Source organism: Bos taurus, chromosome 20 (genome assembly GCF_002263795.3).
Source record: "Bos taurus isolate L1 Dominette 01449 registration number 42190680 breed Hereford chromosome 20, ARS-UCD2.0, whole genome shotgun sequence".
In the NCBI taxonomy this organism is placed as follows: domain Eukaryota; kingdom Metazoa; phylum Chordata; class Mammalia; order Artiodactyla; family Bovidae; genus Bos; species Bos taurus.
In genome coordinates, this window is record NC_037347.1 from 6,750,773 (window position 1) to 6,773,887 (window position 23,115).

Consider the following 23,115-nt stretch of genomic DNA (forward strand, 5'->3'; position numbering starts at 1 on the left):
TCTTGCCTGGAGAATCCCAGGGACGGGGGAGCCTAGTGGGCTACCGTCTATGGGGTCGCACAGAGTCGGACACGACTGAAGCGACTTAGCAGCAGCAACAGCAACGACTGTCAGAAAAGAAAGACAGCGTCCTGTCTAATTTTTGAAATTCGTGAGGCCTTTTGGTGCACAAGGCGGTGTGAATTTGCATTTCGTCGTTCTCTAGTGGTTCCGAAGAAAGTGCCCGTTTTACCTTGTAAAGCATGGTCGCTGAAGTTTCTTTAATTACGTCTGGAAAGTCATTCAGTTATTCGTCTCCCAAAGTCTCAGAGCATGGATTTGAGGCAGTTTTTTTAAGCCTTCATCTTCTAATGTGACTTATTTTCTTTAGAATCCGAACTCATTCTGATTAGCATTTGTATATTTTCAAGTGCAGTAAATTACGTAGACTTCGTGGGATACATTTACCCCTGGTATTGCCTTCCCCACCTGATTCAGGTCACTGTTACATTGAGGCCTTCCATGAGCTCCTTGGCCTTCCCTGGTAGTTCAGCTGGTAAAGAATCCGCCTGCAATGCAGGAGATCCCAGTTGTATTCCTGGGTCGGGAAAATCCCCTAGAGAAAGAGTAGTCTACACACTACGTTATTGTTGGGCTTCCCTGGTGGCTCAGTCGGTAAAAAATCCGCCTGCAATGTGGGAGACCTGGCTTCGATCCCTGGGTTGGGAAGATCCCCTAGAGGAGGGTATGGCAACCCGCTCCAGTATTCTTACCTGGAGAATCCCCATGGACAGAGGAGCCTGGCGGACTACAGTCCATGGAGTTGCAAAGAGTCAGACACCACTGAGCGACTAAGCACAGCACAGCGTAGGAGCTCCTTACTTACGGTTAGTGCTGCCTCAGTTCCCCTTTCCTGCTTAATTGTTTGCTGTAAGCACCTGTCACCATAGGAGATGCTGTGTGTTTTATTCCTTTTCTTTCTTATTTGTAGTCACTGATTAGGATAGAGACAGCATGAAGCGGGGATTGCTGTTTTTTTGCTCACTACTTTTAACCCCATTACTTAGAAGACAGTGGTAGACAATAAATTCTTGTTAATTGAATTGAATTCTCATGTGGATCATGTGATGTGATAGATGAAAAGACAGGCTCAGAGATTTGAAGTTAGTCATTAAAGATCATAGAAGACTTGGAACTCAGGCAAGTCCTCTGACTAAAGTCCAGTTGGCTTTTTCTCACCACAAGTGAAAGGCCCACTTGACATTTCTAGTATAATTAAAAGTTTATTTTAAAAAGTATTTTAAAAAGTTTATTTTAAAAGACTTTATTGACGTGTAATAACTGTGACATGAAGACAAATGTGTACTGTAGATGAACGTTCTTAGTGAATTCTTCAAAACCTGAATATACCCATATAAGCAGCACCCAAATCAAGAAATGACCTGCATATGAGAAGCCCTCCTCATGCCTTTTTCACTTCTAAGAGTACCTACAATCCTGACTTGAACAGAACGGATTAGTTTTGTCTGTTTTAAATTGACATGATTGTCATCATACAGTATGAACTTTTGTGTGTTGGTTTCTTTTGCTTCCTGCCAGTTCATGGAAGTTTTTAATAGGTTTGTTTAAATTACGAACTCGTGGCTTTTTTTTTTTTTTTTTCCTCAAAGCCATATGCCCTTTTCCCTTCTGAATCAGAAATAGAAAATATTTTAGAGGTTAAGCAGTAGTCACCTTTTGATTTATGTGAAAAAGAGGCGATGTTGTTGCTACATTGTTTATCATTTGTTTTTACTTTCACCTGGGATTGTGGGATAGAAATGACCTAAACTAATCAATGTTAACAAAAAGCTCTCTTTAAAAAATTTCTTTCTATCTAACTGGCAGTAGCCAAGAAGGGTATCATCACTACTTTGGTGCATATCCCAAAAGTATATACTAGATAGCCACTCTTTGCATTTTGGCTGTCAGAAGCTTGACAATGTATTCCCCTGATCTGTATGATACTTTGATAGTGTTTATTGGTATAGATAAGATTAGAAGAATAAGCCAGGAGGATGTGAGAGCTGCTTTGTAAATTGATTTGTTAAAGAGGAGAAACAGGTACGGTAGTAAAAGCCGTGCAAAAGATGTTATGAATGAAATGTTTGTTGTTTTGATATACAGGGTTGTTAAAGGTCACAATTTTCCTGAGGCTGGGGATCATGTGTTACCCATTGTCATGTTTCCAATAACCAGTTCCTGTGTTGCTTCACTAAATGTTAGAAGAACAAGGAATTGGAAGGTACTTTTCCAGTTGACCTTTAAGAGTATCTTTAATTACTGAGCATTTTTTTCTAGCAAGCTTTTTTTTTTCCCAAGCTTTTTTCTTCAGTTAAGTTAAATGCTAGACGAATTTTAAAAGTTTAGATAAATAGCTCGTCTTAGAACTTGTGACGTAAATCCTGTGGTAAAAATGAGTGTTTAGATAGTTTGAGGTGCTCTATTCAATATAAAAAGAAAAAAAGCAAAAATGACAGTAGGGATTGACATTAATCAGTGATGAACATATTGACCTGATTCATAGTTGATACTTTTCTGAGAATATTGAATATGACACAAATCTGAATTGAAGTTTCTGATTCAGGAAAAATTACTAAGTATGGTAACAAATCCCATATGTAAACAGACTATTTTAACTGATGCTTTAGAATCTCTTTTCCTATTAATACATTACTTCATCCTCAGGAACAACATCTTCATTTATGCTTGCATACTAATGTATTTTGTGATTGTATTTTAGTGTCCCATGATTCCTGTTTTTGTGTATTAAGCCTTATAGACATGATAGTCCACTGATTTTTTTTAGTTTAAATAGTCTATAAATTCTTTTGTTTATAGATTGTGTAACTTGTTGATCATGTAGAACGGATATTTAGCTTTTTCCCCTCGTTACTTTCCCTTTTCATAACATAAGGTGTCACACCTTTTAGTGAGTACTTATGTTACCAAAACAAGCTTGGGTCTACTTGCATGAGCACAATAAAGTCCATCTACTGACAGCAGGTTGTGAAGGAAAGTGCGGTGTTTACTGCAGGGTACCAAGCAAAGCTTCCCTGGTGGCTCAGATGGTAAAGAATTTGTCTGTAATGCAGGAGACTCAAGTTTGACCCCCTGGAGAAGGGAATGGCTACCCACTCCAGTATTCTTGCCTGGAGAGTTTCATGGACAGAGGTGCCTAGCATGCTACAGTCCATGGGGTCACAAAACGTCGGACACGACTGAGGACTAAGACACACGAGCAAGGAGCCTCGGTAGCTAGTGCTTAAAAGTCCTCAACTGTCCAAACGCTTTCAAGGAAAGGTTTTAAAGATACGGAGAGGGAGGGGGATTGTGGGTGTGTGATCGGCTCATGGATAGTTATTCCAATCATTTGGAGTCTACCTGCTTGTCCGCATCATATTGTTAACTTCCACCTGGTGGAGGTTTCAGTGTCTGCAAAACAATTCAAAGAACATGGTTCAGAATGGGTGAACTTATTATTTTATCGTTTCGCTGTTGTATTTCTGCAGTTTCTCACTTCTCTTATTAAATTAGTTTTTGGAACTTGGGGAAGACCTAGAGGATAAAGTTTTTCTACCGACAACAGGCAAGTGGAGGACATGGGAGGGGCCTCTGTTTTGGAAGGCCCCATAGGGCTTTGCTCAATTACATTTTTGTTTGTTTTTTTTTACTTTCTGGCCACTCCCCGGTTGTCCTGTGGGATCTTAGTTTCTGGTGAGGGATTGAGCCTGCACCCCCTGTATTGGAAGTGCGGAGTGTTAAAAAACACTGGATCGCCAAGGAAGGTGCCTCAGTTGTGCTTATGTGTTGTCTGAACCTGAGGAGGTCTGGACCTTGTATAAAGAATCATCTGATAGTACTAGTAGGAAACCATTTTCATTGAAAATCATTGAGCCAAGAGGAAGAAGAATTTCAGGGGCAGGCCCTAAATGACTTCGTAGGTCAAAAATATGTTTGAGGCATGGTGCTAGGCTGCTGATAGAAGATCCCTCCTTTGGGGTCGGTAGTGGAGATGACTCGTAAATACCGTGTTTGTCAAGCGTAAATATAAGTTCCAAGTATTATGAAAACAGAGAGGAGGCGGTATGAAAACTTCGTAGGAGATTAGGAAAGGCTTCCAAGCTGAGGCTTAAAGGTTGAATAGAAATTTGCCAGGTGTGTGGCTTTGGGGATTTGAGGACTGCTTTCAGACAGCGGCACCATTACACGCAAAGGTGTGAAGGTGTCAGAGCATGGTGTTTCAGAGGAATTTTGGCTAGAGCTCCTGGAATAGAGTAGGAGTAGGAGAGTACAAGGCTGTGAAGGTAGTTAGGGGCAAATTTGTCATATTAAAAGACTTTACAGGTTTTTAAGTAGGAAATTGACAAGATGATGGATTCAAGCAGTATTTTCCACTTAAGTGATCTGAGTACTACCTTTTTAAGTCTGACAACTGAATGTCACCTGAGCTATTAATTACTTAATATTTTTCCTTAAATTGACATTTTTACATAAATGATTTCATGAAAGCAATACTACAAAATCCCAGGTGGCCCAGCGGTAAAGAAAACACCTGCAGTGCAGGAGAACACAGGAGACTCAGGTTTGATCCCTGAGTCAGGAAGATCCCCTGGAGGAGGGTATGGCAGCTCATTGCCTGGAGAATCCCATGGACAGAGGAGCCTGGCGGGCTCAGTCCATAAGGTTGCAACAAAGAGCTGGACACAAAGGAGCACGTGTGCACGCACAAAATCATAGATTTTGTTGCTATTGTTTCTAACATTTGTTTAGTACATTTTTTTTCCCTCTGTAACCTAAAATAATAATCATGGGCATTTACTTTGGGAAACATAGTGGTGGAATAAGTTAAAAACTTTTGGTCTATAGGAACCTTTTGCTCTTAAAAATGAGTCAGAACTCAAGAACAGTTTTGTTTACATGGGTTATAATTGATACTCAGATATTAGAAATGAAAGCAAAACTTTAAAATCTTTTAATAATTCATTAAAATAATCCGTTAGATATTAATGTCATTAATATACTATAATGCAAATACCTATTTTCAAAAACAAAAATGATTTAGTTTGAAGGGTGTTTTATATTGTTTTATAATTTTACAAGTCTTAAATGTCTGGCTTAACAGGAAACAGCTTACATCTGCTTCTCTGTTTGTTATGTTACTATGATTGTGCTACTACTGTTAGTTATGTTACTATACACTGTGCTGCCACTACTGTATATTGTGCTAAGCTGACTCTGTGCAACCATATGGACTGTCACCCGCCAGGCTCCTCTGTCCAAGAGATTCTCCAGGCAAGAATACTGAGTGGGTTGCCATACCCTCCTCCAGGGGATCTTCCCGATATATATGTATATGTAGATATATGTATGTGTGTATATATATATCCCGATAGATAGATATATATACACATTTTCCTTCTATATATATATATATATATATGTATGTATTTTTAAATTTTTTTTGGTTGAAGTGTCTGAAGAAAATCTAGAATACATATATGTGGTTGGGCAAAGGAGGAGTATTTTAATAAGTCTTTTCAGAAAATTGTGGATCAACTTATATACCAGGTTTTGACAGGTGATAGTTTCTTAAAGGTTGCAATGTGGGATCAAGCCATATTGGTGAGCTTCTGTATTGTGTTATGGTAGAATTCTGAAATTGTTCTATTTCAGAATAGATTAACATATGTTGTTTTGCAAATATTCTGAACTTTAGTATTGGAAATGAAGAGGGAATATATTTGGGAAATAAAATCAAAAGGACTGGCAGCTTCCTAACTAAGGGTAGTGAATGTTTCTGTCTTAAGAAACAGAAGGGAGAAGATTAGAAAGGATAATGAGTTTTGACGTGACTTCTTCCATAACAGGTACCCGATGGAGTTTAACCTTATCTGTTTGTTTGCTTGGTGCCCACCCCCCTTATCTCATATGCTTCTGTGCATTTTTCTCATTGCTTTGAGAGTGTACCTGATGCATGGTGAATATTTAGTATATGTTTTTTAAACTACAGATGCTAACTTTCCATGATCATAGAAGAGGACTTGCTTCTATATATTTCTGGTTGAAAAATCAGAATATACAGATAAACCAAAAAATTATACTGTCAGTGAGAAATTACCAACTTAACATGTAGATGCTTACCTTTCTGTACTTAATTCTGTTTTTTTAAAACATAAAAGTGCTTTTTTGCTTGGTGTATTTTTGTAATTTCAATATGTCTTTTTCTGCAGTATCTTCACATCTTTCTTGAAGAGTTAAAGGATGCTGAAAAAATAAGGGACTTGAGATCCATGTTTCTCATGTTTAGTTTGAGTTTTCATTTTCTGAATTATGCATTGACTTTTTGATAGCTAAAAGTATTGTTTGTACTTTTTAACAGTAGTACATTTTTACTTAATATACTGCATTTACGTTATGTATGTCTTACATGTAATACATAAGCTTAGTTTTGCAATTCTGTTATTTCTTTTTCAGAGAATAAGTTTAGAGGGCCAAGATGTCCAATTTAAGGATATTTGCAGTGAATCAGAAGAAAATATCCAGCTTGCACTACTTTAATGTAAGGTTTTTTTGTAAAGTTAAATGTACTTTGACAACTTCAGTTACTTGACTTCCCTGAAGGTCTAGTGTATTTCATATACTAGTTTAAAATTTTTTTATTTCTTATACTAGTGTATCAGCAATTTCTTAACGGGGAGTATGGAAGAATCTGTAGCCAACAAGAAGCATGCCTTATCATTAGTCTATAAATTAATTTTGCTACTTTAAAATTACCTGTGCAGCATATTGAGACTATATTCCATTTTGAGGTCATTAGTGGCCCAAGGAGTTACACAGATTTTCTTCAGTGTTTCCATTTCTGATGCTTTCAGAATGTACACCTTTTGATAGATGATACCGTCTTACCCTGGTCATTATGAAGTAGAAATTTAATTAGTTGAGTCTCTTCTCTATTCTTAATCTATTTTCTTATAATGATAGTGTTTTGTTGCCAGCAACTTGGTAACTAAGTAGAAATAACACAGAAATCACAGGTATGCATTCCTTGACATCATGAAAGGCAGATTGTGACAGCCCAAAATCATTACATATACTAACTGCAACAATGCCAGATATATTGACAGCCATTAAATCTAGTGGTCTAGGGATAAATTGATGGAGAACATTCAACCTCTATGTGGGAACATTACAAGAAGATACTTGGGAGCTTTTAAAAATGTTTTTTCCCCCTCCCTTCCCTGTTTCCTGAATGTATTTTAAAAGCTTTCTAGCTGTCAGAGTCACCTGGAGAGCTTGGTTTTTTTTTTTTTTTTTTTTTGCTTTATTTAATTTTAATTGAAGGCTAATTGCTTTATAATATTGTGTGGTTTCTGCCGTATGTGAGTGTGAATCAGCCATAGGTATACATATGTCCTCTCTCTCGCACCTCCCTCCCACCATCCCACCCCTCTAGGTTGTTACAGAGCCCACTTTGAATTCCCTGAGTCATACAGCAAATTCCCATTGGCTATCTGTTTTACGTATGGTAGTGTTTATGTTTCCATGTTATTTTCTCCATTTGTCCCACCCTCCCCTTCCTACTCCCACACGTGTCCATGAGTCTGTTCTCTGTGTCTGCATCTCCATTGCTGCCCTGCGAATAGGTTCATCAGTACTGTCTTTCTAGATTCCGTATACATGCATTAATATACAACATTTGTTTTTCTTTTTCTGACTTCACTTTGTATAATAGACTCTAGGTTCATCCACATCATTAGAACTGATTCAGATGTGTTCCTTTTATGACTGAGTGATATTCCATTGTATATATGTACCACAGCTTTTTTATCCATTCATCTGTTGATGGATATCTAGGTTGCTTCCATGTCCTAGTTATTGGGCTGACAAGCCTCAGAATGGAAGAAAATAATAGTAAATGAGACAACTGACAAAGGATTAGTTTCCAAAATATACAAGCAGCTCATACAACGTAATACCAGAAAAACAAACAACCCAGTCAGAAAGTGGTAAAAAAAAAAAAAACCTAAACAGACATTTCTCCAAAGAAGACATACAGATGGCTAATAAACACATGAAAAGATGCTCAAGGTCACTCATTTTTAAAGAAATGCAAATCAAAACTACAATGAGATATCACCTCACACTGGCCAGAATGGCCATCATCAATAAGTCTACCAGCAAAAAATGCTGGAGAGAGTGTGGAGAAAAGGGAACCCTCTTGCAATGTTGGTGGGAATGTAATTAGATACAGCCACTGTGGAAGACAGTATGGAGATTCCTTAAAAAACTAGGAATAAAACTGCCATATGACCCAGCAATCTCAGTACTAGGCAAATACCCTGAGAAAACCAGAATTGAAAGAGATACCTGTACCCCAATGTTCATTGAACCACTATTTACAATAGCTAGGACATGGAAGCAACCTAGATGTCTGTCTACAGATGAATGGCGGGCTTGTTAAGATGCATTATTTGACCTTACCTGTAGAGTTTGATTCTCTTGAGTGGAATGGGTCCCAAGAATTTATCTTTCAAGTAAGATCCCTGTGATGTTAATGCTGCAGATCTAGAAGAGCCATCATCTAAGGTCAGTTCAGTATTAACTTTAGCCTTATTTTTTTCTTGTATAATTTTGTGTTGTCACTTTTTAAAAGAGTTGGAGTTAATAAACTGGGACTACTATATGAAGATTCAAAGCATAGTCATGGTGTTAAAGCTACAGTAAAAAGTTATGCCAAAATAAAATTAACGTTTCTTTTTCTCCTCACCAGAATATGTGTTCCTCTAAAATAAGAGCAAGTCTAAAAAGATTAAAGCTACATGTGCTTCTTGGAAGAAATTACAGTTCCCTACCAGGTACAGATGTTAGATTCTTCTCATCTTTCTTAAACTGCTTGCTTTCTCCTTTTCTCTGTCTCTCTCTCTCTCTCATTTGCAAGCATCTCCCTTATTGGGAATCACCAACCATTTTTAAAACAGTGGCTCTCTCTTACTTCTTGGCTATTTCTTTGAGATTATTAGGAACTGAAGCATGCTGGTAGATGCTCAGAGGTAGTATCAGTCGGCTTACACTTCTCGTGTGCTGTCCATCCTCATGAGCTGAGCAGAGGGAAGGGTGGGTGGCTTGAGTAGCTGGCTCAGAGGTGTAGCAGGTGGTTCAGCACACTGCATCTGCGGTGCCACGTGTGCGGATGCATCCAGCTGCAGGCTGTAATACTGTGGCATGCATGTATTGAAAAAAATCCTCAGATAAGTGGACCTACACACTTCAAACCTCTGTTGATCAAGGTTCACCTGTAACTTCATTCTGTAGCAGTTCTCACTACCATCTTTGTCATGTGAGAATACTGGAGCAAAAATACCAATTGGCTGTGTAACTTGTAAAGACATGTGAATTTAATGGCCTGCCTTATTGATGAGTAAGGGGTTTCTGTGTTTTGCCCATGCAGATTTATCCATAGCAGTACAGATTATCATCCAGTCTTCAGACTGCCATCAGGTTTTCAAAATGTAATAGACGTCCTTATAATTTATTATAGAAGTTTGGGAGAACTGGTTTAAATACCAGAAAGGTGTAGATTGAATTTATAAATGTAACTGCATTGTTTCTTTAGTATTAATAGAGTAAATGGTAAGTGTGGAGTAAGTCATCATGACTTTTTTATTCCAGAAATACTATTTGGCCTTCTATAAATATTAGATTATTATAGCTTTCCTATTCAGTGGCACCTCCTAGGCTGTCTTTAAAGGTATCATGTCCTTGGAATTGCTGAGGCATGGTAGGTTCCAAGTTGTACAAAAACCGTTGTCAGATGATATGAGTATCACTTTTTGCTCTTCAAGCCTCGACTGTGTCAGTTTATAGGAGTGTGTGGTGTTTTTTGTTTTTGGTTTTAAGTTATTTATTTGGCTGTGCTGGATCTTAGTCATGGCATGCGATCTCTTGGTTGTGGCATGTGAAATCCAGTTCCCTGACTAGGGGTTGAACCTGGGCCCCCTACACTAGGAGTGCAGAGTCCCAGCCACTGGACCACCAGCAAAGTCCTTGTGCATTTTTTGTTGTTGTTTGTTTGGTTCAAGATCAAGCTTTCTTAGAGAGTGCAAGAAAATAAATTTTAGGTAAATGAGTGTTACATTTAGTTTGTATTTTACTTTAATTGGTATTATACTATTTGCTTAAAATTCTTTTAATTTCTTTAATTTATAAATTAAGGACTTTTTCTTTAACAGTTCAATTTTAACACTCTTTCCATTAGGTTTAATAGGAAATGATATCAAGTCCCTTCATTCCATCATCAATCCTCCTATTGCTAAGTAAGTCTCATCATTGATACTGTCTTTTCCATAGGCTGCCATGAAATATTACAGGTGTCTCTCACACGCTTAATTCAGCATTTAGTGAGTGCTCTAATTTTTATAACTTCCTGCCCTACCTAATTAACTATAAATAGATGTTGGTTTGTCTCTTAAAAAGCTGTTGTCTCAATTCAATGCTAGAAGTTTTTAATGTAGCAGCAGTACACTTTTCATAGAAATAAATATAAGATATTCACAGAATTGTAGTTAGCTCTTTAGCTGTTTTGTCAGAATACTGTGAGAGTGATACATTATCCATTTTTCTAATTTTTACACTTTTATATAAAATGTTGAAATACTAACCAGTTTTTAAAATTGCACAGCATAGATATTTTGGTTTTACAGTTTCAGTAATGTCCACCTTATAATACATGTCTTTTTTTTTTCTTCCCTTTTAAACAGAATTCGTAATATTGGAATTATGGCTCATATTGATGCAGGAAAAACTACCACCACAGAAAGAATTTTATATTATTCTGGATACACAAGATCACTGGGAGGTTAGATTGGATTTCTCCTCTCTCTCCCCGCCCCCATTAGAAAAAACATCATTGGGTAATATTTTGATGAAGAAGTCAGCCCAAAGATGTTGAGTGTGGCATGGCGGCAGTACTGTCTAAGCCACAGCGTAAAGTTAAGGTGGTTACAGTACTCACCAAAGGGTCTTTGTAGCTTCAGGTAAACATTCGGACTCGTGTCTTGGGCTGCAGTTGGCACTGGTCTACTCAGAAGTCTCTGGGGTAGGAACATAGCTTACGAGCAGAGCAGCAGTGGGTGTTTCTCCCTGCAGAAGTTCTTACAGCAGTCTGCAGAGCTCTGTGGAAACTGTCTTCTTTGGCTACCCAAAAGTGATAGCTTAGGTGTAAGGTAACAAGATTCACAGGAGCCACTCTAGCTTGGAAAGCTCATGCCTTGGAGGAGTGAGTATCTCTTGTTACAGCTCTGTGGGCCACCTTCCAGGTTTCTCACAAAGGACATGCCATACCCCACTCAGGGAAGCCTAGAGCTGCGTTTCTTCATCAGGTATTTATAATTCATTGTTAGTCCTTCCCAAGTCAGGTGTAGTTTACCAGTCAGAAATTATTTTTTCCATAAGTATGTTGCCTAGCAGTGCATTTGGCATACTTGTTTTCTGGGCTGTAGGAGAAAAGACCTGGAAAGTTAACCAGAGGTCAAATTCTCATGCAGAACAAGAAAAGATTTTGTTAATCTTTAACCCCCAGTAATAGTTTTATTTACCTAAGTTTGAATTTACTTTTTTTATTATACTATGTCAAAAACTGTCATTCTTTTTTTTCTACCTTGCCCCTTATCTCTGGTGAAACAGTTTTTTTCTTTTTCTTTTTTCACACGGAGGGCATCATGTCCTTTTAACTTTTTTTTTTGGTTGCACTGAGTCTTCATTGCTGCTTGCAGGCTTTGTCTGGTTGCCGTGAGCAGGGGCTACTCTTTGTTGTGGTGCATAAGCTGCTCATAGAGGTGGCTTCTGTTGTGGAGCACAAGCTCTAGACTCATGGGCTTCAGTAGGTGCATCACACGGGCTGCGTGGGCACTGCATCAGCTAAGTAGTTTTGGTGCATGGCCTTTAGTTGCCCGTTGCCTGTGGAATCTTCCTGAACCAGAGATTGAACCTGTGTTTCCTGCATAGGAAGGTAGATTCTTATGCACTGTACCACCAGAGGAGTCCACCAAAGTGATTTTGAAATGTGCTCCATTGAGAACAATTTCTCTAGGTCTTTGGAATTGGCTGAGACTTTTATAAAGGATAAAACCATTCAAGATGAGAATCTTCATGATGATAGGTTCCTATCATAATGATAAACACATGAATTTCTCATGGAATTTTTTGCCGTGTAAATGGGAAAATGGGGCTTCCAGGTGGCTCAGTGGTAAAAAATTCACCTGCCAATGCAGGAGACTCGGGCTTGATCCCTGGGTTGGGAAGATCCCCTGGAGAAGGAAATGGCAACCCACTCCAGTATTCTTGCCTGGAAAATCCATGGTCAGAGGAGCCTGGCCGACTACAGTCCATGGGATTGCAAAAGAGTCTTTTGCCCAACTTGCGAAAGAGTTAGCTGATTCACTTTGCTGTACAATAGAAACTAACAACGTTGGAAAGCAACTATATTCCAGTAAAAATTTAAAAAATATTGTAGAGAAGTAATAAGGTTGGAATTAAAATTTGGTTTGTCTGTGTTCTTTTATGACATTACTCTGCCTCCTGTCAAGGGATCAGGTGTGAGGAACATCAGATAAAGATGGGATAATGAAAGTTAAACTAGGAAAAAAATGAAAGAAGTATATGATTCAGTAAAATTAAAATATGTAAAGAGTTTAATCTTCGTTATTACAGAAAAAAATATTTTTATGGAATAGTTCAGTCGCTCAGTCATGTCCGACTCTTTGTGACCCCATGAATCGCAGCACGCCAGGCCTCCCCGTCCATCACCAACTCCCAGAGTTCACTCAAACTCATGTCCATAGAGTTGGTGATGCCATCCAGCCATCTCATCCTCTGTCGTCCCCTTCTCCTCCTGCCCCCAATCCCTCCTAGCATCAGGGTCTTTTCCAATGAGTCAACTCTTCACATGAGGTGGCCAAAATATTGGAGTTTCACCTTTAGCATCAGTCCTTCCAATGAACACCCAGGACTGATCTCCTTTAGGATGGACTGGTTGGATCTCCTTGCAGTCCAAGGGACTCTCAAGAGTCTTCTCCAACACTGCAGTTCAAAAGCATCAATTCTTCAGCACTCAGCTTCCTTCACAGTCCAACTCTCACATCCATACATGACCACTGGGAAAACCATAGCCTTAACTATACAGACCTTTATTGGCAAAGTAATGTCTCTGCTTTTGAATATGCTATCTAGGTTGGTCATAACTTTCCTTCCAAGCAGTAAGCGTCTTTTAATTTCATGGCTGCAATCACCATCTGCAGTGATTTTGGAGCCCCCAAAAATAAAGTCTGACACTGTTTCTACTGTTTCCCCATCTATTTGCCATGAAGTGATGGGACCAGATGCCATGATCTTAGTTTTATGAATGTTGGGTTTTAAGTCAAGTTTTTCACTCTCATCTTTCACTTTCATCAAGAGGCTTTTTAGTTCCTCTTCACTTTCTGCCATAAGGGTGGTGTCATCTGCATATCTGAGGTTATTGATATTTCTCCCGGCAATATTGATTCCAGTTTGTGTTTCTTCCAGCCCAGCGTTTCTCATGATGTACTCTGCATATAAGTTAAATAAGCAGGGTGACAATATACAGCCTTGACGAACTCCTTTTCCTATTTGGAACCAGTCTGTTGTTCCATGTCCAGTTCTAGCTGTTGCTTCCTGACCTGCATACAAATTTCTCAAGAGGCAGGTCAGGTGGTCTGGTATTCCCATCTCGTTTAGAATTTTCCACAGTTTATTGTGATCCACACAGTCAAAGGCTTTGGCATAGTCAGTAAAGCAGAAATAGATGTTTTTCTGGAACTCTCCTGCTTTTTTGATGATCCAGCAGATGTTGGCAATTTGATCTCTGGTTCCTCTGTCTTTTCTAAAACCAACTTGAACATCTGGAAGTTCATGGTTCATGTATTGCTGAAGCCTGGCTTGGAGAATTTTGATCATTACTTTACTAGTGTATGAGATGAGTGCAATTGTGTGGTAGTTTGAGCATTCTTAGGCATTGCCTTTCTTTGGGATTGGAATGAAAACTGACCTTTTCCAATCCTGTGGCCACTGCTGTATTTTCTCATCTGCTAAAAAAAGTTTTTCTAGAATGATGCTTAATTTAGAAAAGGATTAAGGGAATTAAATATTAAATAATTTATTTTATGAAGAGTTTTCCTTAGAGCATATTAAACTATGTCAGGTAGAAATCAAAGGCCTATAAAATATACTTGCTTTTAAGCCTAACTATGTCATTTCTTTTCCTGGCTAGATGTTGATGATGGAGACACAGTGACAGATTTCATGGCTCAAGAGCGAGAACGAGGCATTACTATTCAGTCAGCTGCTGTCACATTTGATTGGAAGGGGTATAGAATCAATCTTATTGATACACCAGGTATAGTGCTGTTTCAGCAGTGCAGAGGTGCTACATTATTTTGAGATTTTTTTATTTGTGTGTGTGTTTAATCATGGTAAAAAACATGTAAAATCCACCATCTTAATAATTTTTAAGTGTACCATTCAGTAGAGTAAGATTGTTCACATTATTGTGAAATAGATCTCCAGAACTTTTTCATTTTTTTGAACTGAAACTCTGTACCTTTAAACAGCTTCTCTTTGTCCCTTTGACCTCTGGTAACCACCATTCTACTTTCTAGGTCTATAAGACTGACTACCTTAGATACTGCTTATAATAGAATTGTACACTATTTGTCCTTTTGTGACAGGCTTATTTCACTTAGCAAAACTTTTTAGGGTTCATCTGTATTGTAGCCTGTGACAGTACTTCCTTCCTTTTGAAGGGTATTCCATTGCCCATAAGGAAGACATTATGGGATACATACAAAATTTTGTGTATATACAGAAATATATGGTGAATATTTGAATACAAAAAACTGATGAATATTTGGGTTGCTTCCCCCTCTTGGTTATTGTGAATAGTGCCCCTCTGAACATGGAGGTGTAAATATCTCTTTGAAATTATCCTTTCAGTTCTTTTGTGTGTATACCCAAAAGTGGGATTGCTGGATCATGTGGTGGTGGTTGTGGTTTAAAGATTTTGGGTGTTATATTTCTCATCTTTTCTTAGGTCATGTGGATTTTACCTTGGAGGTTGAGCGCTGCCTGAGAGTGTTAGATGGTGCAGTGGCCGTGTTTGATGCCTCTGCCGGTGTAGAGGTAAAAAATATTGCCAAAGTAAAGGTAGAAAGTATTCTTTTTTTTAAAAAGTAGAATGCATCAGATTGATTTAACTATAACCCTTTATTTGGTAAGCTGAGATTGATATTATTATAGCCCTTTATTTCATAAGCCCAAATTGGTGGTATTATAACCCTTTTTTGGTAAGCTCATATAAGTCCAATTATGATGAAAAGAATTTGGAATAATTTGGAATTTAATATTGAGATGTGATCTCATGTACTTCAGAGTAAAAGGAAAGTAAAATTTACTTTTCTGTAGGAAATAATGAAAGTTGGTTTTGAGAAGAGCTGGATTCTTACTTTCAAGCTAACAAATTAGTCTGCCATAGCTTTATGGATTCTGGCAGAAGACATAAGATTCCTGAGTCAAGGATGAAAGGCCGTATTAGTCACCAAAATAGCAATATCCAGAGTATCAACATTTCCTTGTGCTGATTCGTCAAGCCCTAATTCCCTTAGGGTGACAAAAGAGAGGTCCGGTGACAGCTGCATGTGCAGTGGGACCCTGTGCTTAATGCAGGTATTTTATAATGGGCCTTAGACATGCCTGCTCTCTGCTCTGAACGGATACATTATCTTCCAGGGTTGTAAGCCTACCTACCTTTTCTCTGGAAGGAGACACTAGCTGCTGTCTCTAAACTGTTCACTATACAAAATCTAAAAAGATAGTCTGGAACAAAGGCAGTCAGTGCCTCCCCTGATAAAACATGCAGAAATATGAGCAACACATGAAGGATTTTCTCCTAAAACTTAATGTAAATCTCTTTGAATAAATCCTGAAAATGATAGTAATAATCCTTAAATTATTGCTCCTGGGGTCTGTTATGTTTTCTTTAGCTGTTATTTTGTTTGTTTTGTAATCTCAAGATTGGCTTTACCTTGAATATAGAACCATATTAGTTCTTCTTAAGATTATTAAAAGTGGTATCTTAATTAAGGGATCAAAATCAGCGTACCCAAAAATGGGACAAATCGACACCATGAGCCTCCTGATGTGAGGCACTAAGAAGGGTATTGTTTTCTGGTAAAAATGTTTGGCTCATAGTGTGAGAAAACAGACTAACAAATCTAAATTGAAAGACGTTCTTCAAAACAGCGGGCCAAGGCTTTTCAGAAATTGAGAGGAAAAATATAAGGAAAAAACATAAGGAAAATGAATGATTGGGGTTGGGGGGAGCTGGGAAACTGTTCTAGATTATAGAATTCTAAAGAGACAAGAAGACTAAATGTAACATATCCTTGTCAGTGGAATCCTGAATTGAAAAGGTTACAAAGGACGTCTTTGGGAAAATCAGAAATTTGAATATGAAGTACATATATTAAAGTATTGTATCAGGGGACTTCCCTGGTGGTCCAGTGGTTGAGACTCTGCCATTCCAATGCAGGGAGCATGGGTTCTATCCCTGGTGAAAACTAAGATCCCCCATGCCACAGGTGCAGCCAGAAAATTTTTTTAAATGTCAACTTAAATTTCTCTGAATGTGGTCTTTGTAACTGATTATGTAGGAGAATGTCCTTATCCTTAGGAAATGCATGCTGAAGTATTTAGGATTGAAATGTCATGGCACCTGCAGTGTGATCTCATGGCTCAGCTCCCATCCACTCACAGATACACATGGTTTTAGTTTGAGTGCCAAGATGGGATTAGATGTAGAAGAGATTTATTGGGGGGAATAAAAAAGGAGAAAGAGAAGTGGCAGAGGGTGTTCAGACCACAGGACAGGCTTACACCTGTGAAGGAGAGGGGTAGGAAGGGGGATTCGGGAGGAAGAGTCTCAGGCTATAGCACAGTTACAAAAGAGTTTGACTATACCCTGGGGAGTCTTCAAGACAAAGTCACCTATTAGAGGAACCCATGTCTTGTGGGAATAGACCTACATTATTACTCTGCTGAACTCGGTCATTAGCTGGGAACCGCTAGGCCCCAAGAAGGGGGCCCTTGGAAGAACATGGTGTTGATCTAGAAGGCTAACAGTTGGGACCATCAGTTAATTGTGCTGTACATGGTAGTTTCATGTGGCACATTTTCACACCCACCACACACATAATGTGTACAGAGACATGTGTTTATATATAGAGAGAAAAAAGGCAAGTGTAACAAAATGTTAATATTTGGTAAATCTAGGTGAATGAAGAGTACATCGATATTTATTGTACTGTTCTTTCCCCTTTTTTATAGATTTGAAGTGTTTCAAATGAAAAGTTGGAGGGGAAATAAAACAGTTATTGTCTGTCCACCTGAGGACCCCTGACAGACAGTGATATTTGCTTGATATAAAGCCTGGCACTGAGGTCTGAGGTTGATTATACACTATTATTTGTATTTCTTTGAGTCACTTCATTTCCTAGTGGTTGCATCCTTCCTATCATTATAATTCTTTACAGGCATTTGACACTTAATCATTCAGATAGATTACATTATTTACAAGATTGAAATATGCTTAGTAGGAAGTTTCTGAATTTGTGATGCAGGAGGCTATTTGCTAAAATAGTAGATGAGCTTTTAGCTGGCAGGTGGAGTGATGAGAGTTTTATTTCTTAATATGTTTTGTTTCTTGGGAAATTTATAATGTATATTCCCCCCTCCAACTCACATAAAAATTAGTGGGGCCACCAGGTAACAATTCTTAGAGAAGACACAGGAAACAGAAAACAAAATGATTCATTGGACCTCATCAAAATTACATGTTTGAAACTTAAAAAGAAAAAAAAAACAAAAGCAAGCCTTAGACTGTGAAAAAGATGTATAATGCTAGATAAAATACTGTAAGAATGCTAAACTTCCAGAGTGCAATAACATCTGATTATGTAGAGAGTATTATTGTCTTGAAAGTATGTACTGAAATTTTCACAGTACATGTGTATGACCAAGGACTTGTATCTAGAAGAACTGCATGTCAGTAATAACCCAATAAAACCTAACAACCCAGTTAAAAAAAAAAAAAGACAAAGGACTTGAATCAAGGATGCTTCACCAAAGAAGCAGGTGAATGGCCAATGAGCACATGAAAAGATGCTCAGTTTCATTGGTCACTAGGGAAATGCAGATTAAAATTACAATGACCATTTCATGCCCACAAGAATAGCTAAAATTAAAAAGAATGATGGCAAATCTTGGTTGAGGATATGTAGTAATTGGAACTCTTACACGTTGTTGGTGGGACTGTAGAATACTGTACCCACAGTGGAAGACTATTTGGCAGTTTCTTGTAAAATTAAGTATACACTTGTCCTTATTGTTGTTCAGTCACCCAGTCGTGTCCAACTCTTTGTGATCCTGTGGACTGTTGTAGCATGCCAGGCTTCATACAGAGGAATTTAGCAGTAAAAATTAACCGGTATATGCAACAATGGGAATGAGTGTCAAAAACATTATATTGGGTGAAAGATGCTGTGCTATTTATATGAGGTTCAATAACAGGCAGAATGAATCTTGGGACATAAAAGTCTCTAATGTTCTATGTGTTCTATCTCTTCATTGGGGTAGTAGTTACAGAAGTATACACATTTATCAAAATTCATTGAACTGTACTCTTAAAATCTGTATACAGTTGACCCTCAAATAGCATGGGTTTGAACTTCATGGGTCTGCTTACAAGTGGATTTTTTCCACTAAATAGGTGCTTCAGAGTCCATAAGCCATTGTTGGTTGAATCTGCAGATGCAGAACTGCAGATAAGGAAGGCCAACTGTAAAGTTATAAGTGGACTTTTGACTTTGCAGAGATTTGCACCCTAATCCCTGTATTGTTCAGGGGATAGCTGTATTTTATTGTATATTAAGTTTTACCTAATAAAACAAATGACAAACTGGTTTCTATTTTAACAATGTCAGCACATTAGGTTTTTAAAAGTCTAGACTCTACACTGCTGCTGCTAAGTCGCTTCAGTCGTGTCCAACTCTGTGCGACCCTATAGACGGCAGCCCACCAGGCTCCCCTGTCCCTGGGATTCTCCAGGCAAGAACACTGGAGTGGGTTGCCATTTCCTTCTCCAATGCAGGAAAGTAAAAAGTGAAAGTGAAGTCGCTCAGTCGTGTCCAACTCTTAGCGACCCCATGGACTACAGCCCACCAGGCTCCTCTGTCCATGGGATTTTCCAGGCAAGAGTACTGGAGTGGGGTGCCATTGCCTTCTCCACTAGGCAAACTGTTTATACTTAACACGTACAGAAAGTAGAATTAAAAGAAGCCAAATAAAAAAGCATATGAGAATTGTGACTTAGAAATACAGGTGTTGGCTTCCTTTCCCCTCCTTAAATTTTCTTCAGTTTACATGAGTATTCAAACATTCACAGTAAAAATACTTGATTTTTGTCATAGTAGCATTTTATAGTACATTCCTGTTTATTCTTTTCACATTACAACTGTCTGAATTAATTAAGGCAAAAGTCCATATGGCACAGATCAGAAAACTGATGAGTTCAGTATTATATGATGTTACCAAGTGTGATTGTTACCAAGTAAGGTGAAGCCTAAGAAGCTCTTGTGATTCTTGGTTAAGTCCTCTTTCTGTGACTCCCAGTACTTCTCGGTTGTTCATTTCCTGTGTCTTGCACCCTGGTTCACCCAAAGTATTCTCGATGGAAGCATAATCTTCGGTCATCCTAGATCATTTTCTTAGCTGTTTTAACCTGACAGCGTTACTGTGGGTCCAGAGGCATATGTGCAGTAGTACTAGCTATGCTAGAGTAGGGCTCCGTTCCGTTATAGTGCAGGCCGAGGTTTGCTTATTTCATGTGTAGTAACAGTTGTTTTTGTCAAATATGTGTTTTTTTCCTTATCTTTGCTATAGGCACAAACTCTTACAGTATGGAGGCAAGCTGATAAGCACAAGGTACCTCGAATCTGTTTTTTAAACAAGATGGACAAAATTGGAGCAAGGTATTTAAAATGTGTTTCTTTGGCTTATCAAAGTGAGAATATTTAATGCACTACAACTTTAATTTAGAAACAGATATTCCGTATAAAGTATCATCTATTTCATGGTATCCCAATTCAATCTATGGTATCTATTCCATGGTATCCCAATTCAATCCATGATACCTATTCCGTGGTATCCCAATTCAATCCCATTTAAAAAAAATTCAAAGCAGCTAATAGATAAAGTAACAATGTGGGATTAATAGAGACCTGATAGATGATGAAGTACTCTGATTCTAAGGTAGAGAGGCTTTATCCTATTTTTTAGGCTCCTGCAGAGTGATGTTTTCTGATTCCACTGGCTCTATTTAGAGTTGTATGGCTGAGTCCTTGTATTGCTGAATGGTGCTCCTGTCATTGCTAACGGTAGAGGGTAGAGAATTGTTTCCTATAGTTGCCTCAGTGAGTGATGTTCTTCCTTGTCCCCTGATTTTCTTTAGCTACTGGGTAAAATGCTCTCAATGAAAAGAAACTAGGAAGGAGAACATAGGTGTTTTGAGACCCGCATATAGGGCAAACCAGTTAGTGCTGAGATGTAGTGGTAATTCTGCAGACTTAGAGTGGTGATCCTAAATGGATACGTTATTCTGAGAACAGAACTCAGACAGTCAAGAATGTATAAAGGATTTGGAGAAAATGTGAAAGGGCAAGAATTAAGAATTCTGATGATTTTGGGGAAATGTGAAAGGGAGCAGTCCTGATGTGTGGTGCGAGAGTGACAGAAACCATAAACCGTGTCTCTTCTAATACCACACAGGTATGCTTTGTGTTTCTGTCACTCTGTATAGTAATTCTAAGGCTGCTGGTTTAAAGGACTCGCGTCTTGATGAGTAAAAGCACAGCAACCTTCAAAATGTGCTAGACTAAAGTTCTGACCATTTGCTGTTTGGAGTTCCTTGAGATTGATAGAAGTACTGCCTGTACTGACTGACAGAACCTGTAATGATGGGAGGGGGATGCCTGGATACTAGGTTGCTGCCCAAAGACATTGGGACCAGAATGATCTGCATGTGTGTATGAATCAGCCCTCATGCCAAAGATGGCATGTGTTTTATAGGTAGTCAGCCCTAGTGTTAGCACAGAAATGAACAGTATAGCATATGATATGAAGAATGCCTGAGATAAAAGCATAGAAAAATCAAGCTGGCTCTTGGAAGAAAGTGGGTAGTCATGTGTGATAACAAATGTATTGATACTTGTTAGAAGAAAGAATCTTTGACTTGTAATCATAAATCTTGCATTTGAATCTTAACTCCAATTTATTCTGTGTGACTTTGATGAATTCATTTAATCTTAACCTCAAACTTAGTTAAATGAAGCTCACAATAATAAAATGCCCTAAATACACGTGTGGCAGAATTATGATAGATTCTTAATCACTTTTATCTGAAAAGTGAAAGTGTTAGTCACTCAGTCATGTCCGACTATGTAATCCCATGGATTGTAGCCTGCCAGGCTCCTCTGTCCATGGAATTCTCCAGGCAAGAGTACTGGAGTGGGTTGCCATTCCCTTCTCCAGGGACTATTAATCTGAAATTAACATTAAAAGATTAGACAAGATGTCCTGTGGAAAAATGTTAAATGGTGAACATTAGGAGCAATTTAGGGTTATAATTTTAGAGAACATTCTTAAATCCTATTTTAAGAATCTTAACATTTTAATTTTTTTACAGTTTTAACTATGCAGTTGAAAGCATCAGAGAGAAGTTGAAGGCAAAACCTTTGCTTTTACAGGTTGGTTGGTTAATATTTGGTTTAATTAATATGAACAGATCCTTCTTAGTTTCCTTATCAGTTTATTGTGGTATTATTATATACATTTTTGAAGCTATCTCAAATCCTTTTGGAAGAAGTTAGGATATAAGTAAAAATAGATTTCGATTATGATGATGATAAGAGACATTTGGGAGTGAGTGGGGGAAGTTTTATCACCAGTATAGTTTTAATTGAGTTCTAATGATCATTTAGTAAAATGTTTGTCTGTCTCTGACTTACAGTTACCAATTGGTGAAGGCAAAGCTTTCAAAGGAGTGGTGGATGTAGTACGTACAGAAAAACTTCTTTGGAATCCCAATTCAGATGATGGAAAAGACTTTGAGAGAAAACCCCTCTTGGAAATGAGTGATCCTAAATTGCTGAAAGAAACAACAGAAGCAAGGAATGCCTTAATTGAACAAGTAAATACTTTGAGTTTAAAATTGCTTAAATATTTAGAAACTTTAAAAAATGCTTACTGTGACATTTCATCTAAATTTACATATAGAATATATAAAGTATAATACTGTGAACACCAGTATAATCACCACCCAGCTTAAGAAGTAGAATATTAGCAATATTCTTGTGTCTCTGTGTGCTACTTCCTGTTCTCTCTCCCTTCTGCTAATCATCTACCCACTCCCACCACCTTGATTGCAGTATTTATCTTTCATTTGCTTTACTTTATAGTTTACCATAGATATATACCTCATTTTCCATGTTTTTGAATTTTACTTAAATGAAATGGGGCTTCCCTTATGGCTCAGCTGGTATAGAATCCGCCTGCAATTCAGGAGACCTGGGTTTGATCCCTGGGTTGGGAAGATCTCCTGGAGAAGGTAAAGGCTACCCATGCCAGTATTCTAGCCTGGAGAATTCCATGGACTGTATAATCCATGGGGTCGCAAAGAATCAGACACAACTGAGTGACTTTTACGTAAATGAAATGATACTGTTTGTATTTTATTACATTTTTCAACATGTTGGAGATTCATTCATGAGTGATGTGTGGTTACGCTTCATTCCTTTTCAGTCTTCTATAGTGTTCCAGTGTAATATTATCCTACAGTTTATTGTCTGTTCTCCTGTGAATGGACTTGAGGTTGTTTCCTCTTTTTTTGTTGTTATGAGCAGTGTTTCTGTGAACATCTTGGTATGTATCTCTTTGTACACATTGCAAGAATTTGCTAAATATAGGAGTGGA

The 23,115-nt window shown here is 38.0% G+C and overlaps 1 protein-coding gene across 4 annotated transcripts in view; it reads left to right on the top strand.

Annotated features, from left to right (window-relative positions):
- The window catches only part of GFM2 (GTP dependent ribosome recycling factor mitochondrial 2), a 70,748-nt gene that overhangs the window by 600 nt on the left and 47,033 nt on the right, over window positions 1–23,115 (top strand). For 3 of the 4 annotated variants that reach the window (XM_059878742.1, XM_059878743.1, NM_001102109.2), the window contains exons 2-10: window positions 6,496–6,580; window positions 8,792–8,876; window positions 10,277–10,334; window positions 10,779–10,876; window positions 14,306–14,431; window positions 15,125–15,213; window positions 20,029–20,117; window positions 21,830–21,890; window positions 22,154–22,333. In XM_059878742.1, coding sequence (XP_059734725.1) covers window positions 6,518–6,580; window positions 8,792–8,876; window positions 10,277–10,334; window positions 10,779–10,876; window positions 14,306–14,431; window positions 15,125–15,213; window positions 20,029–20,117; window positions 21,830–21,890; window positions 22,154–22,333 — 849 coding nt within the window. In that variant the 5' untranslated portion in view covers window positions 6,496–6,517. Of the gene's footprint in view, window positions 1–6,494; window positions 6,581–8,508; window positions 8,608–8,791; window positions 8,877–10,276; window positions 10,335–10,778; window positions 10,877–14,305; window positions 14,432–15,124; window positions 15,214–20,028; window positions 20,118–21,829; window positions 21,891–22,153; window positions 22,334–23,115 lie in introns of those variants that run through there. The other variant, XM_059878741.1, reaches the window with a different exon arrangement.